The following is a 15,784-nucleotide window of genomic DNA, read 5'->3' as shown; positions in this document are numbered from 1 at the left end:
ATACATGTGTTAGGAACAATATAAAAAAAAATCGAAATTCTAGCCAAAAATAGAAAAGTTATAATGTAAAAACTACGACCTTGACACAGCATCTCGATCGAGTTGCTTGGGACAGTGAGGCTTACATTTGGGTATCTCGATCGAGACGCTTGGGATCCAAAAGGTTAAGTTCATTTGCTTTGTTAGGAACAGCATGTCAGAGTGTCGGAAGTGCAAATTACGTGCAGACTCGTTCTGTTATGTATGTGGATACTATATTGGGCCCAAGCAAGTTAAACATGTCATTGTACAAGGGACAAAATTTTGTGAAGCCTATAAAGCGTACTTTGGAATGGCTGTTGGTGATCTGGACAAACCATGAGCTCCACATGTTACGTGTGGTAACTGCAGGTTGACGATGGAACATTGGTTGCGTGGTAGCAGGAAAGGCATGCCATTTGCGATTCTGCGAGAGTGGAGGGAACCTACAAATCATCATGTTGATTGTTACTTTTGCATGATCGACCTGCCACATTTCAAGAGAAGGAAGAACAGGCGTCAGCTACAATACCTTGGCATACCATCCTCCCTAGCACCTGTTCCTGACAGTGAAGTTCTTCCTATACCATCGCCTCCAATCGAAACCACGTTTGCGGAAGAAGGTAGTGATTTGGACAGTTCTGGTGACCATGTTACTGATCATGAGGATAGCAAGAAACCTCATTTACTGAACCAGAAAGAGCTAGATGACCTTATTCGAGACCTGAATTTACCAAAAAATAAGTCTGAACTTTTAGCTTCACGGCTGAAGGAATGGAACTTGCTACTTCCTTTATGTAGAATAACTAAATTCAGAAAGAGACACCACGTGTTTTCGTGGTTTTGTTTGCTGTGGAAGAGTCGCTGTGCTACTGTTCTGATATAAGTGGTCTCTTTAGTGCAATTAGCGTTCAGTACGAATCAATTCCAGTCGCGTACTCCATCCACTTGAAGGAAAGTTACTCAAGTGTGAAATTGATGTTGGAGAAAATCCAATATGATTAACACCAGTGGGACATAGCCTATGTGGTGATTTCGAAATAATTGGTTTTCTTCTTGGGTTAGAAAGTGGGTATACAAAGGATTCTTGTTTTCTTAGTCTCTGGGACAGTACGAGCAAACTGTGTGGCCTGAAAGAACAGAGCTAATTCCAGGAAAACACAATGTGATAAGCGCAGCCCAGGGAGAAGATTCTCCTATCAACGCTGCACATTAAACGGAGGTTGGCAAAACAATTTGTGACAGCATTGGATAGTGAGTCAGCTGCTCTACAGTACATAAGAAATATTCCTAATCTGTCAGAGGCAAAAATTGTGGGTGGAATTTTTACAGGACCACAGATCTGTTTCATGCTAAATAGTAATGAACTTAAACAAAATATGACCAAGCTGGAAAGAAATGCTTGGAAGGCCTTCCACAACTTGGTGAAGGGATTTCTTGTCCACAACAGAAGTGAAGCTCTTGACTATCAAGTTAAGACACTAATTGATAGATATAGAGCACTGGACTGTAGATTGTCTGTAAAATTGCACATGCTTCATTCGCATCTTGATTTCTTTCGGCAGTGTGCCATGATGGGTGATTACATTTGGGGATTAGTTCGTGATGAAGGGGAAGGGAGTGTTTCCCAAGAAAGACAACAAACAAAAAATATTCACTCCTGAGCATGTTGTCACATAAGGTGAACTAAATTAAGGGACTGATGTGTAATATTAATGTATTCTGTTCATTTCATTGCATTGCTTTAGCTATTTTTGATTGTTATACTTAGGGACATTGAATTTTCGCGATGCGCGAAATGTGAAAAAAAAAAAGATGCAATTTTGAACATTCTGCACGTAACTACACCCCCAATGATGAAATATGCATGAGTTTTATTCGCGAAGTAATGTGAAATGTGTGCTTTTCCACGAAATGAACGCTTTTTCGCGAAATAACCATGAAATATCATCAAATTAAGTAGAAAACACGCGAAAATCAGCAATCAAGGTTGTGCACGCAAACTGTCGATTTGTAACGAAACGTTTGCCTAAAGTTTCCTACCACTTGCAGCTGAAGAACGTTTTATCTTCGATCACATCAGGAAGACGCTGCAAATTGGGATTTCCCATGCACATAATCTCAGTTCGGAAACTTCGCTCCCTGTCAAGCTGCATTCCTTTCTTCCCCCGAATAAGCATTTTAGAAATGAAGTGATTTTGTGTTGATGTTTTATTTTTGGTTGGACAGCTAAGTACTTGTGTATGTGTACAGTATATAAAAATGAAGAAATAGTTTATCAATTTATAGCTCTTTTGTATGTTGTTTCTTCTCATGATGAAAAAGTGTGTGCCAATTTTTTTTTCGCACCGCTGGTATATACCGCTGTACTAACATTTTATTTACCGCTCTCCTCAGTTTTTATTTACCATAAATTTGTGTCCCTAGTTATACTGTTCAATATATATGTAATTTACTGGGTACTGACTGTACTGTGTTTGTAATGTTATGTTTTTCTACATAATACATATGACATATAGGCTACACGTTGCACTTTCAATAAGAAATCATAAACAACCCATATTATCGGAAAAACTGACATTACAGCAAAACCAATGTCATATTCGTGTTCAGCGGGTCCAAATTATGAAAATAAGACTGAAAAATATACATAAGCAGAAAGTTCATGAAAATTTGTAGACCAGTGTTATTGAGGGTTGGAAACATAACCTACCACTAGCAAAAACATTCAAACTTCTTCCTTAAACTTCACACACAACTTTTACTTTTATACTGTGAATGACGCGTGCACATTAAAGAGACATCATGAGATGAAGCTGAAGCATATTGGCTGCAAATGAATATAATCAGTGAGAAGAGAATTTATACGTTTGCAGGTGAACAGCTAAAGATGAAACAATAAAGACAAACTACTCGATAAGCAAGTTTACCACACCGCGGCTTGTGTCCAAGTTGGATAAGCATCAGCTTTGCAAGCGGAAATCCTAGGTTCGATTCCCCGTGTCTCCAAAATATTTTTACTTACCAAATGGGTGCTACATACTGTATTTTATTGTCGTCATACCAATTGCAGCCTGAAACTTTGTTATTGTTTGCGTGCCAATAAGAAAATATGTATTGAAAATAGTACTCCTTCAGAGAACGTGACTGTTACTCGAGACTACTTGAAATTGAGATTTTTTAGTTGCTGCTAAGCCTCGATATTTACAACAAGTGCTAGAAGTGAAAATTGTTGTGTGATAAAACACACTGTTATATTCTCAAGAAGAAAACCACCATTGAAATTAAATGAGTAAGTTGTGAGGAACATCAGCAGATGTATTTTAAGGTTTTCCATCATTCACGTGTCACTCTCCTAGTTTTATATATAGATAGATATTTACAAGTGACCCACTCGATGAATGCTCGCACCACAAGAGTAATTTTCAGATGGAAATGAAAAAAGCCTGGTATTACTTTACCCTTGGTGTCTGTACTAATGGTGCTAGCTTTCAAGAGAGAACACACACTATTGCACAACAATCATACATAAGGGTGGTATTGCAAAATGTGCAACATCCCGGCCCGGGCATGTGTGTTTGTAACTGTCCCTTCATCAATTTCATCATATCATCATACATCCTCATCCTCGCGATTAGCAAAAAGTGGCAGAAAAGCTAAGTAAAATAAATGAAATCAATCAATAAGGGCTGTATTGAATCCTCTCACAACTGTTCTTTATGGCGTACGAGTAAAATACTTTTACACTGTCAGTGCTACGAAAATGCTGAACTCAAACTGACTCAGACTCGCAATGTTCGTGAACACTCACGACAATGAAGGGTCATTGTGTATATTCAGCCGAATTTAACACCCATAGCTTTCCCAAGACATAACTCAGCAGCTTCAACACGGTGGCAATGAAAAAACCGACAGTATAAAAATTAAAGGGTTATTGTGTGGGTGTATTGCGACGTGATGTTTCCCGTGTTTCTTCATCAAACTATAACTCTGGCTGTAGGCGACAGTAATTTATGGGACTTTGAAAGACAGGTTCAAAATGTCGTGCCTCATCTTATGATGAACCTTAACCCTTTATAGCCTAAATTTTTGTTATGGAACAAAATGGCAGTTTGAAAGATTTATTTGTATGGGTAAGACTTCCTTTGGCAGGATTCACAACAAAAATTCTTCTGACCTTGTAAAAAAGGTAAAAAGGTAAAGTGTTCCCCTGTGCATAGCACCACGCCATGAAGGCGTATAGAGGGTGTGGGGGTAACGCCCCACACTTTCTTGATCCGGTCGTGAGTGGGGGTGATGTGATCAGCATCATGCCCCTGACCGCCTTTACCCCCCAGGGTTTCCCCCAGGTACCCATGTTATTCGACGCTGGGTGGGCGCCGGGCCCGCTTCCACCGTTAGAAAAGTTCCCGGATTTGAACCGGCCGGGGATCGAACCCGGGACCTTTAGCATGGTAGTCAGACGCGTTACCGACTGAGCCACCGCGGCCACCTTCTGACATTGTAATAAAACTAATTACAATTACAGGGACCTGAAAGTCGCAACAGGCCACTAACGTTTTGTGTATAAAGAGAGAAATGATGTATATTATATGGTGCTTAGTAATGAAATATATACTCCCTTCAACACTTACTTACAAAATATCTACACCCTACCTGTTACACATTTTAGAATATACTCTTCAGAAGCCAAATATATAAATTAAATGACAAATGAGCAAGGAAGAGTAAATAAAAAGAGTCATCACTCTTGACTTCCCAAGAGTGGTGTGCCCTGGATTTTGGTAAGAGGGTAAGTAATTTATACTTTTTTTTATTGGCCATTTTTGTTATTTCCATCTTTTCTGCATTTTTGACAATCTTTTTAAAAAATACTAGACCAAAGGGCAGGTGTGTTATTACCCCAGCCAACACCACATTGGACACTCCACTATCTTATATTCATCGCTATTATGCTCAAATGGTGTCTCTCTCTACATCAGAGATATTTTCTGCCAGTCACCCATCAATATCGATATTTGTGTGATAGCCTCACAACACCGAAAAAAGCTGTCTAGAGCATTGGGGTGTGCAAGGAGAGGGGGTTGGTGGTGGTCATAGCTCCCAACTGGCCCAGTGTTCATGAAAAATGTCAAAATTAGGAAAAATGGCAAAATTAGGGCTGACGCTAAGAAAAAGTGTATATACCATCAGTTTTAAAAATCTGGGGCACGCCACTAGTTTAGAAGTACGGAAAATATATTAATATTTTTTCGAGGACAGTAAACACCTTAAGCTTGTTGGGACTGCACGGTTACAAATTATGTTTTGCTCATAAAACAACTTTCCGATCATACTTAGCCAAAAAAAAATTATAACCATATTTATGTGAGCTAAGAATACATTATAAAAAATTCTGGGGTACTTAAAGTTATGCTAATATCTAATTTTCATAAATCTAAGACCACTGCACTTTTTTGAGGTCAATATGGCTGCATTACTGATGCCTAGGTCTTAAGAAATTGCTTACTGCTCCATTGGATATACTTTCCAGCATCACCTGTCGTTTGTTGCAAGTAGTAAACACTACGCATAACAGGAACACCACTGGCAGTTTCAGGATTCGTGAACAAGGGGTATGATAAGCAAACAAAACTAAACCTGACATAACTAATGTTATCCAAAATTCAAGTGTCAATATATCTCTAGTTTCGAAACTCGAATCGCAAAAATTTTTCACTATGATACTATTTGGGAAAAGTGTACAAAAATGATTTGCTAGAAGTAGACAGTTTTTCAATGATTTCAATAACTCACCTGATTTCGAACATTTCATAAAATTATTCATGAAAGTAGATTGACGCAAGGTAGCCTTTTCCTTTTTCTTGCCCCTGACAGTTTTTTTTTCTTTGCTGTACTCATTTTCATTGGATGCGAAAATGGAAAACCTGTTAAGACCATACTCTTGTAATGCATGCGATTCACTCACTACCAGACCACAACTAAGTATCCGATATCCAAAGGAAACGAACTATTTTTAAAAAATGTTTATTGTTCCGCTTAAAATGTTCAAAACCATCCAGTAGCCCTTCCAAACAGCCATCTGCTGCATTCTAAAGCAGCGAACGAAAAAATAAACACCTACAATTTAATTCGTAAAAGTGAGAATGGATCTTATAAGGGATTGTTGACGTTAGAGGACAGGTTCCTCATGATTCTTGACAGTTGATTGAAGCAGCAAGCAAAATATAAACGCAACAAAAGAAACTGTATTTTGGCATTTTTTCCTCTTACATATCTCCAAAGTGTTTCAGTTGGAACTTTGCAACGTGGAAGTTGCATAGCAACAAATATGTGCAAAAACAAGAACAAGTTTACCCCAAAGGATGCATTCAGTAAATAAAATCCGGCTACGTTCTGCCTTAATGTCACCCTGGCATCCGTGAAACAACAGGGGGTACAGCCATACCATCATACCAACCCTGGGGACACACAAGTCCCGCCGAGACAGGAACCAAATGGGTCATGTAGGAAGAGTTTGTAGGATGTGGAACTTTAAAGTCCCGTAAGTCGAGAAAGGGTTAAAGTGGCAAGTTTTATGAAAACTTCTTGCGTGCAAGAAAAATACAGTTCACGACGTTTAACTTGCACGCTGCAGTTTCCTAACTGTACAACGTTGCACTCCTCCCATTGGATGGTCGCAAAGGACACGCTCTGCGTGGCCCTGCCTGATATAGCTTCTAGAAATGTATGCCATATAAACTATTGCTATTAGTGTGTGCTAACAATTTTTCTTTGGTTCTATCCACTTCACTATCCATACACTTAAAACTGAAAATGCAAATAAGAAAAAGAGAAATATTGTTTTTATTTGTTAAATATTGGTTTTTAACCTTGACGTAAACAATGGTTACACACAGACTAACTTTAAAGTGGCCAACCCTACATGGTACTTTCACTTATTCTTGTTTTAAGGCATGAAAATCACACTGCAGAAATATATTAAGGATCCATGTCTGCTTCGACTCACTACTGCCAAAACATGCAAGTAATATCATTCTCAGTATAGTGACTGCAGGTCGGCAGTTCAGGTGGTGGTGTCAAGAGAATTCCAAATTAATTCACTCAAACCATAGGAATGAGAGAAGTGATCAAAGATTATGAAAAATATAATTACATACACTGGCTACATAAAAAATCAATGCCTTAATTATAATCATAAAGAACATAATATATGGTATTTGACTAATGCAAACATAACTTAAATATAATAATATTTAAATATAATAATAATGATAGTACCATGTACCTGGCAATACAAATCAAACACCATTGCTTTTTTGACATCTTCAAGTTTCCTTACAGGATTCTTGCTAGTGGCTTCATTATCATTTTTATTACTATGGAGTCCATTGGATGCATTATTATTTTCATTATTCTGGAGTGAATTCCAATAGGACGTGGACCACTTCCTTAGTTCTTTGACTCTGATTTTGTCGTCATCTATAATCATAAACAAAATTAGTAAATACACATTCCAGCAAGTTGCAATGTTCATACCGTATTTACTCAAGTATAATGCACACCTTTTTTTCCAAAATTCTTGCTTCAAAAACTGCGGTGCGTATTATGCATGGAATAATTCAGACAGCCAACATGAAACCACACGTGTTTTCAGTATGTCACTGCGTATAACACGTATATACCAACAGACACAAATACAATTACCAGGTTGGATTCTGTGGATTGGTTGGATTTTTCACATTGTAATGGAACGTTTAGCAACACCAAGGAAAAAGGCACTGTTCTGGCAGAATTCGAGCATGCATCTCCTAACATATGGGATGTGTATCAGTGGTATTTGTCAGGCAATAAATAATAGAAAATAACTTCCTGAGCATTGCAAATCTACAATATAATTTTGATTTCACGTTAGGGGGAATAAAAAACATGGTTGACAATAAGACGACGTATGTGAGTTACTAAATTATTTCCACGAAACTTACTTGTAAATGCTCTATACATTTCGGTGACCTCTGCCACCATTCACTTGCAGGGTGGCTACAAACAAGCAGAAATGAAATTCCCTGACTTTTCCAGGTTTTCCAGGACAAAATTTACATTTTTCCCTGACAATTACAAACTAAACTAAATCGATGTTCTTGCAAATGGAAATAATAAACTCCTACAGATCCACGTATCGATTTGCTAAGTACCAATATTATCTTCTATTAAATTGACTTAATTTCTCTAATCTCTATGATTTGAATTCAAACTGCAAAATAGTGAATTTAGAAAATTATTACAATTCACAAGCTAAGGAAGGATTATGGAATTTTGTCATACGCAGTAAGTTTAAAATAAAATACTTGATTATTTTTAAAGTTACAACTAAATGAGAAGAGTGAAGAGTGATTGATTAAGAAATACAATTTGTAATTTATCAGTCTCCTTATACATTCTCGGTATTATATGTTGATATTTCCACTAGGTTTGGAACCCTCTGCTTGCAACAACCATGAGTGCGGACTCATTTTTCAATGCATAAAGCTACTTCTTTGTTCTCTGTAAAGCAAACAACTTAACTCTTGCATATAAGTGAAACAACTGAATCGAACAAAAGAAAGTGTCATATGTCCTTACATTATCGATGGGATTTCTGCTTCAGTACAGTATATCCAAGTGAAGTGCTGTGAAACTGACAACATGCAGTTATATCATTAATGCTGACGAAAAGGGTATGTAAGTATTAGAAATTTAACGCAAGGAATTTATAGAATTGCATTGTATAGGTACCTGATTTAGCTAACCAACACATTAAAACAGGAACACTCTAATAATAAAAGCTTCTGAAAATTCATATACGAGGAGCATCCTGAAAAAAGCTTGTACGCAGCAGCACTACTGGCCGGAGACCGACACGCACATGCGGGCAGGAAGAAGTGCCATTTATCTGTAATATGGTACAGTCACAATGCAGCCGGTTTAGGACAGTTCTAGGTTGAAGATTGCAGCTCTCATACAGTCTCCCACCGACTGCGATGTAGTCTATATTGCACGCTCAGAATTTGGCACAGAGCCACCAGCAATCGTGTCAGGTGTGCAGACCGGACGTTGTGAGTGATAGTATGGTCAGACGATGGTGCAGACAATTCACGGAAGGCCAATCGAATGTGCACAACCTCATACAGCTGAGTACACACGGGCCCTTTGCATCACTTCAGGTGAGAGATCTCAGACCACTCCCTGTACAGCCCTGGCCTTGAATGTACCGACTTTCATCTCTTTGTTTAACTGAAGAGGTTTCTGGCAGGGCAAGGATTTAACAGCTACATTGCGGTAGAGATAGTTCCAGTCTTTGCTGTCTGACACATATACCATGGGCATACAAAATTTAGTGTCATGCTAAGACACATGCCAGAACAACGGTGGTGATTATGCCGAAAATTAGATTAGGACTCACTGTTACTAATGCAATAAATTACAACTGATATTCTTGTTTTATTTATGCCTAATCGGAAGGGACCTTGATATTTTGTTATTTTATTTTTTCAAATTTGTGTATTTTCTTACTTTTTATTTTTTACTATACTGAGTTATTTTTCCCAAAATTCACATTTTCATTTTAGCGCATTTTCTGGCAAATATCTGAAATTATACATTCATGGTGTTTTTAAACTACTGTTTCAAATTGTAAGCCATATGGCTTATGCCTCTTCGCGAGAGTTTGATATCTTGAAAGTTATTTTGAAAAAGTTATTTTCCATACCCCTTTATTAATTTTAAGGTAAGGATTTTAGATAATGGAATTTTGGTGTGGAGTTAGGCCCCCACACTTTCTTGATCACGGCTGAAGGTGGGGGTGATGTGATCAGCACCACACTCCTGGCTACCTTTATCCCTCAAAGTTTCCTCAAGGTACCAGCTTCATATGATGCTGGGTGGGCGCCGGAGCAGTTTGAATAGGTGGAAAACATCCCGGTTCTCTCCCGCAGGGGATCGAACCCGGGTCTCTCGCATAGTAGTCAGACGCCCTAACGACTGAGTTCCATTATTACTCGCTCGACAAATGCCGATGGTGCGCACTTAGCTAAGTAATTCAAAACATATCTCGTGCGACAAATACGAAGATGTGGGTCCCATGTGACGGTAGATACGCACTCGATCTCCTGTTAGAACCCTGCCACTTTGCTCTGTGATGCAAATGGTTTTGATAGAAGTTGAAAAAATCGTGGGAAATAAATGATTTAATGTGGCTGTCGGAATTATTCCACGTACGTATAACTCTATAGTTTACTCTTGAGTAAAATGTTGGAAAACTTGCATGTTCTATGTACACAAACATGGCTTAGAAAAGACAAGGATGTTGGATTTCATGGAATTTTTCGTTGTTTTAGGACATTTCTAAAAACGCCAACAATTCGCATTTTTTGCCAAATTCGCATTATTTAGATATTTCGAACGGGCGAAAAATGTTTCCAGACATCACTGCACATTCCTAAACATAATTTCGCAGCAATTACCATTTTTCAAGGTTTTGGCGTTTGCGAAAAATCAATGTACCTACTAATTGGAAATTACTTTCTGGCCACCCCTCGTATAAATCAGTAGATGGAAAGTGAAAATTTAGCAGGGCTGGCAGAGAAAAGTCAATTCTTGAAGGAAGTGATTTGCTGTTATGACAATGATTCGAGTAAATATGATATTAAAATATTTACGTATTTATTATTAGTACGTATTTATTGGACATTAACTTCACTCAGTGAGAGATTTAAGACCATCTCTCACGAGATTAAACAGACAGGACAGAGAGTGGCGTTAATTTCATTGCAATACTAGTGTTGCAGTAAATTTGAGGTTGGGAGCATGCACTTGCCAATTTTTATAACGTTCACCAATGCAGATTTACGTTTCACTTTTTCGTGATAGTATTCAATATATATCCCGTTTGGTTGGATTCTTCTTGATATCTAAGAATATTGCAATGTCATTGGAAACGTATGTTAACTTGTGCGAAACCAGTAATACGTCAGGATGATAAAAGAAAGCCTTCGTAAGGACTGATATATTCAATAAGGTGAAGTGAGCCAGAAGAGTAATAAAATTCCAGCACCATATTTGCAGTCTAAAGTTCTTCTTGTTTATGCATGCGATTTTTGTTCGATGTTGCAGTCCATGCAATTTCTGTCGCATGTTGTAGTGAGATACTCTGTCGGGTGGCGATATTCGACAAAAATCGTATGTATCAATGGAACATATTTGTTTCCATCTTCCTTCAGTTTAGCCAACAAAATGCCAAACTATGACGTCCGACAACTATCGGACGGCGCCACCCGCTCTTATCCCCTCCATCTGTTGACAAGTCCCCTTACTACTCCCATACGGACAAGAAAAAATGATAATTAAATGCATTTTCCACGTAATATTTAGAGGCTTAAACTTTACTCCCCCGATGATACCATATGGTATCATCAGAGTAAGGTCGTACTGGCCCGATGATACCATATGATATCATGGTGCTGATTACGAAATGAATGTGCTTTTTGGACCTTCATACTCTTATGTTTGGGTGGAAACTCTGACACAGGTCTGGAGCAAGCCTGGGATTGATATTGATCACCAACCTCCCCCTTCTCACCAACATATCCATGCCACATTTCCGACCAGAGTTTCACTTTTTGGCTCATTATTCAACTTGTATGGCACCCAGGAACATGAAACATGTTTCAATCTCTTTTGAAACGTCCATTCTTTGAAGAGAATACTAAGGTTTGCGCCTTCTCCCCAAAATAGCGGCAGAAGAGGAGGTAAATTCCAGATTTTTATGTTGTTTTTTTTTTCATTGAAATTCGGTGGTCGCACCCCCAAACCCCCATTCCTCGGTTCGGCGTTCTGAATTGTACACGGTTGCATTTTATGATGTTCTAGCTGCAAACCAAAACTTATCCGAAGTAGATTTCTCCCATAGTAGCCGAGTTATAACAATTTCCCTCCAAACATGCAAATTACCTATTTTTCGCAAAAAAATAAATAAATAAATAATTTAAAAAATCACATTTTGGCACATTATTCAACTTGTATGGCACAAAGAACATGAAACATGTTTCATTCTCTTGAGAAATGTCCATTCTTTGAAAAGAATACTAAAGGTCGCGCCTTCTTCCCAAATCACGGGAGAAGAGGGGGCAAACTCCAGATTTGTATGTTTTTTTTTCATTGAAATTCGGTAGTCGCTCCCCCAAACCCCCTTTCCTCGGTTCGGCGTTCTGAATTGTACACGGTTGCATGCTCTGATGTTTTAGCTGCAAACAAAACTTGTCCGAAGTAGATTGCTCCCATAGTGCCCGAGTTATAACAATTTTCTGAGCAATATGCAAATTACCTATTTTTAGTAAAAAAAAGAGTGTTTCACATTTTGGCTTATTATTCAACTTGTGTGGCACCCAAGAACATGAAACATGTTTCATTCTCTTTGGAAACGTCCATTCTTTGAAGATAATACTAAGGTTTGCGACTTCTCCCCAAAATAGCGGGAGAAGAGGGGGCAAACAACAGATTTTTATGGTTTTCTTTCATTGAAATTCGATGGTCGCGCCCCCCAAGCCCCCTTCCTCGGTCCGGCGTTCTCAATTGTACACGGTTGCATGCTCTGATGTTTTAACTGCAAAACAAAACTTATCCGAAGTAGATTGCTCCCATAGTGCCCAAATTATAACAATTGTCCTTCAAAAATGCAAATTACCTATTTTTCGTAAAAACCAGTTTCACATTTTGGCTTATTTTTCAACTTGTATGGCACCCAAGAACTTGAAACATGTTTCAATCTGTTGAGAAATGTCCATATTTGAAAAGAAAGTAGCAAACTCCAGATTTTTGTTTTTTCCATTGAAATTCTGGGGTTGCACCCCCTCCCCCCTAAACCTCCCTTCCTCGGTTCGGCGTTCTGAATTGTACACGGTTGCATGCTATGATATTTTATCTGCAAAACAAAACATATCCGAAGTAGATTGCTCCCTTAGTGCCAGAGTTATAACAATTTTCCTCCAAAAATGCAAATTACCTATTTTTCGTAAAAAAAAACAAATTCACATTTTGGCTTATTATTCAACTTGTATGGCACCCAAGAACATAAAACATGTTTCATTCTCTTGAGAAATGTCCATTCTTTGAAACGAATACTAAAGTTCGTGCCTTCTCCCCAAAATAACGGGAGAAGAGGGGGCAAACTCCAGATTTTTGTTTTCTCCATTGAAATTCGGGGGACATGCCCCCAATCCCCCCCTTCCTCGGTCAGGTGTTTTAATTGTACACCGTTGCTTGCGCTGATGTTTTAGCTGCAAAACTGAAGTTATCCGAAGTAGATTGCTCCCATAGTGCCCAATTTATAAAAAATTTCGTCAAAAGAGTGTTCGAAGTCAATGAAGACGAAATTCCCTGACATTTCCCTGACTTTTTTTGACACCTCAAATTCCCTGACTTTTCCCGGTTTTCCAGGTTTTCCAGGTCTGTCGCCACCCTGACTTGGGAACTCTTTGCTTCACAGGAGCAGCGGAGAGTGACGATGGAGGACACCTCGAAGGTAGTTCAGAGAAGCAAGGTGTGGTGACAAGGAAAGACAGCGTAACCAGCAGAGGTTAAGGTCCCCAGTTGTCCAGAGTACCGCCAAAAATGGGACTAAAGATTGGATATGGATATCGACGCCGTCCATGCGTGCCACTGGCCTTTTGGCTGCGTGCCAGAGGCTTCTGGAGGAGAAGCAGCATGATGACGGAAGGTAGCAACCCGTAACATACAAATCATTACATTTTTTATATTTTTTTCTTGCTGGTTTTGGTCCACTCTTCCTTCCTTTTGATGAACGGTATCAGATGTCTTTCCTTATTCATTGAGACACACAACTTATTTGATACGGCTGACCTGGGGCACCGAAGGTGAAGTCTGCGTGAACCGTTACCCTCTTAATGGTCAATATTGTTAGCATATCCAGTTTGCGCCAAAGGAAGATGCTGGCTGAGTGCAAATATATTTTAGTGATGATCTTCCCTGATTAGAAGGAAAAAAATTAAGACCTCTTTCGTTTCGAACTTTTATCCTTTGTTCATATCACTATGTCCTAACAAACAACCTCTATTTCAGATTACATTAACCACAATTACAGGTTTTGTAGTTGTGTAATTGTGCATGTTTGTGTACACACACACACACACACACACTTCTTACTTTGCCTCTAATCTTGCGTCACCATTCTCAATTTACCGAGTACAGTACGGTGTTGCGATAACATAAATGCCCCTTAAGGACGAAGCATGTGGTAACAAGGCAATGTGAGTTCTCAGTAGCTGGTACCAGAATACAGGTTCAATGATGCATGATACGTTGAAAATCCAAGCACATTATATTGAAAACCTCATATTTCCAACAACTTTCCCCTCTTTCCATTTTTCGCCATCTGCACTAATAACGCAGTTGTCCTATAGTGTCAGACTTTTGAAACACCCTGTATATATACAGATTGTCAAAAATGGAACTATTTTTATTTCATTGGCTTAGTCTGGCACTATTTTGGATGCTACCGTTGAGTTCTGGAACCTCCAAGACATAAGGTATGATCCCAAAGATGATTACATAGTTGAAAGGGTTATTTTTAGACTTCTCGCGATCATATTGGCTGCCATATCTAATATTATTTGATAAAGTGGGTATTTTTAATTTCTTATTATCATAATACAGTTATAAACTGCAAAGTAGGTGAAAATAAGATGTCATGAATGATAAATACCTGCAATGAACTAACAGGTTTCAGGAATACAATCTTCGTCATGACCGCCATTTTGAAGATGCTATTACAGACAAATGAGGGCTTAAAAACTTGTGGTCTGGAGCGTTTTAGGTTCGGGAATTAATGTGGTATCCGGGCCCCCCCCCCCCCAAACGGCACATTCTCCGCTGGAAGTGAAATATTTTCCGGTGTTCCGATCCCAGTAGTTAGAATTTTTTTGCATCAGTTAAGTGCTGTTGCATACATTCGTTTATGGATCTGCCAGTTCCATCAATGAACATATACAACAGCACTTAACCTAAGCAAATAAAATAAATTAAAAATAAATAAATAAATAAAAAAACATTGGCCTAGCACGACACATGAAATTTAACAACCACCAAATCAAGGAAGTTTCCACCAAGTATGCTGCTCACAACCTGATTGACAGAAAAATCAAGGGAAACCTTGCAATTATGCCTTTTCCTCATGAGCTAAATGTTGATACTGTATTTACGCGTGTATAATGCACACCCTCGTTTTTGATGGGGAAAAGTGACAAAAATTATATCTTGTAAAAATGCACAGTACAATCCAGGTTCAAGACAGGTCGTAAAGCTGTTGCAAAAGTGAATGACATCATACCCATTCAATGAGTCACATGTTGCTATGTGGACCAAGAGAAGAATATCCTCTTATGTAAACAGTAAGTCACCAACCTATGCCACCTTCCCCCTCTCTTTCCACTGTGTTTAGCATCCCAAAGCTTTCACTTTTTAACCACCTTATTTATTCTGTAACAGTAGAAAGCAAGATCAAAATTATGTTATGGATTTGCAGTGCTCAGGAAGTTATTTTCTACTATTTCTCACCCAACAAATACCGCAGAAACACATCCCATGTGATGAGAGGTGCATGCTTGAATTCCGCCAGAATGGCACTGCTTTTTTAGGTGTTGCAGAACCTTACATTATGAAGTGAAAAATTGTGGGTAATGGCCTTTAAAATTTTATACATGGTTTTGCTCAT

The 15,784-nt window shown here is 38.5% G+C and overlaps 1 protein-coding gene across 2 annotated transcripts in view; it reads right to left on the bottom strand.

Moving 5' to 3' along the window:
- Positions 1–15,784, bottom strand: part of LOC145988896 (uncharacterized) — a 121,007-nt gene that overhangs the window by 53,771 nt on the left and 51,452 nt on the right. For both annotated transcript variants that reach the window (XM_083124183.1, XM_083124184.1), the window contains exon 8: positions 7,307–7,500. In XM_083124183.1, the coding sequence (XP_082980309.1) occupies positions 7,307–7,500 (194 nt within the window). The remainder of the gene's footprint in view (positions 1–7,306; positions 7,501–15,784) is intronic.

Source organism: Lepisma saccharinum, chromosome 6 (assembly GCF_977018435.1).
Source record: "Lepisma saccharinum chromosome 6, izLepSacc3.1, whole genome shotgun sequence".
In the NCBI taxonomy this organism is placed as follows: domain Eukaryota; kingdom Metazoa; phylum Arthropoda; class Insecta; order Zygentoma; family Lepismatidae; genus Lepisma; species Lepisma saccharinum.
The sequence above is the reverse complement of the archived record's forward strand: the minus strand, read 5'-3'. Positions and strand labels throughout refer to the sequence as shown.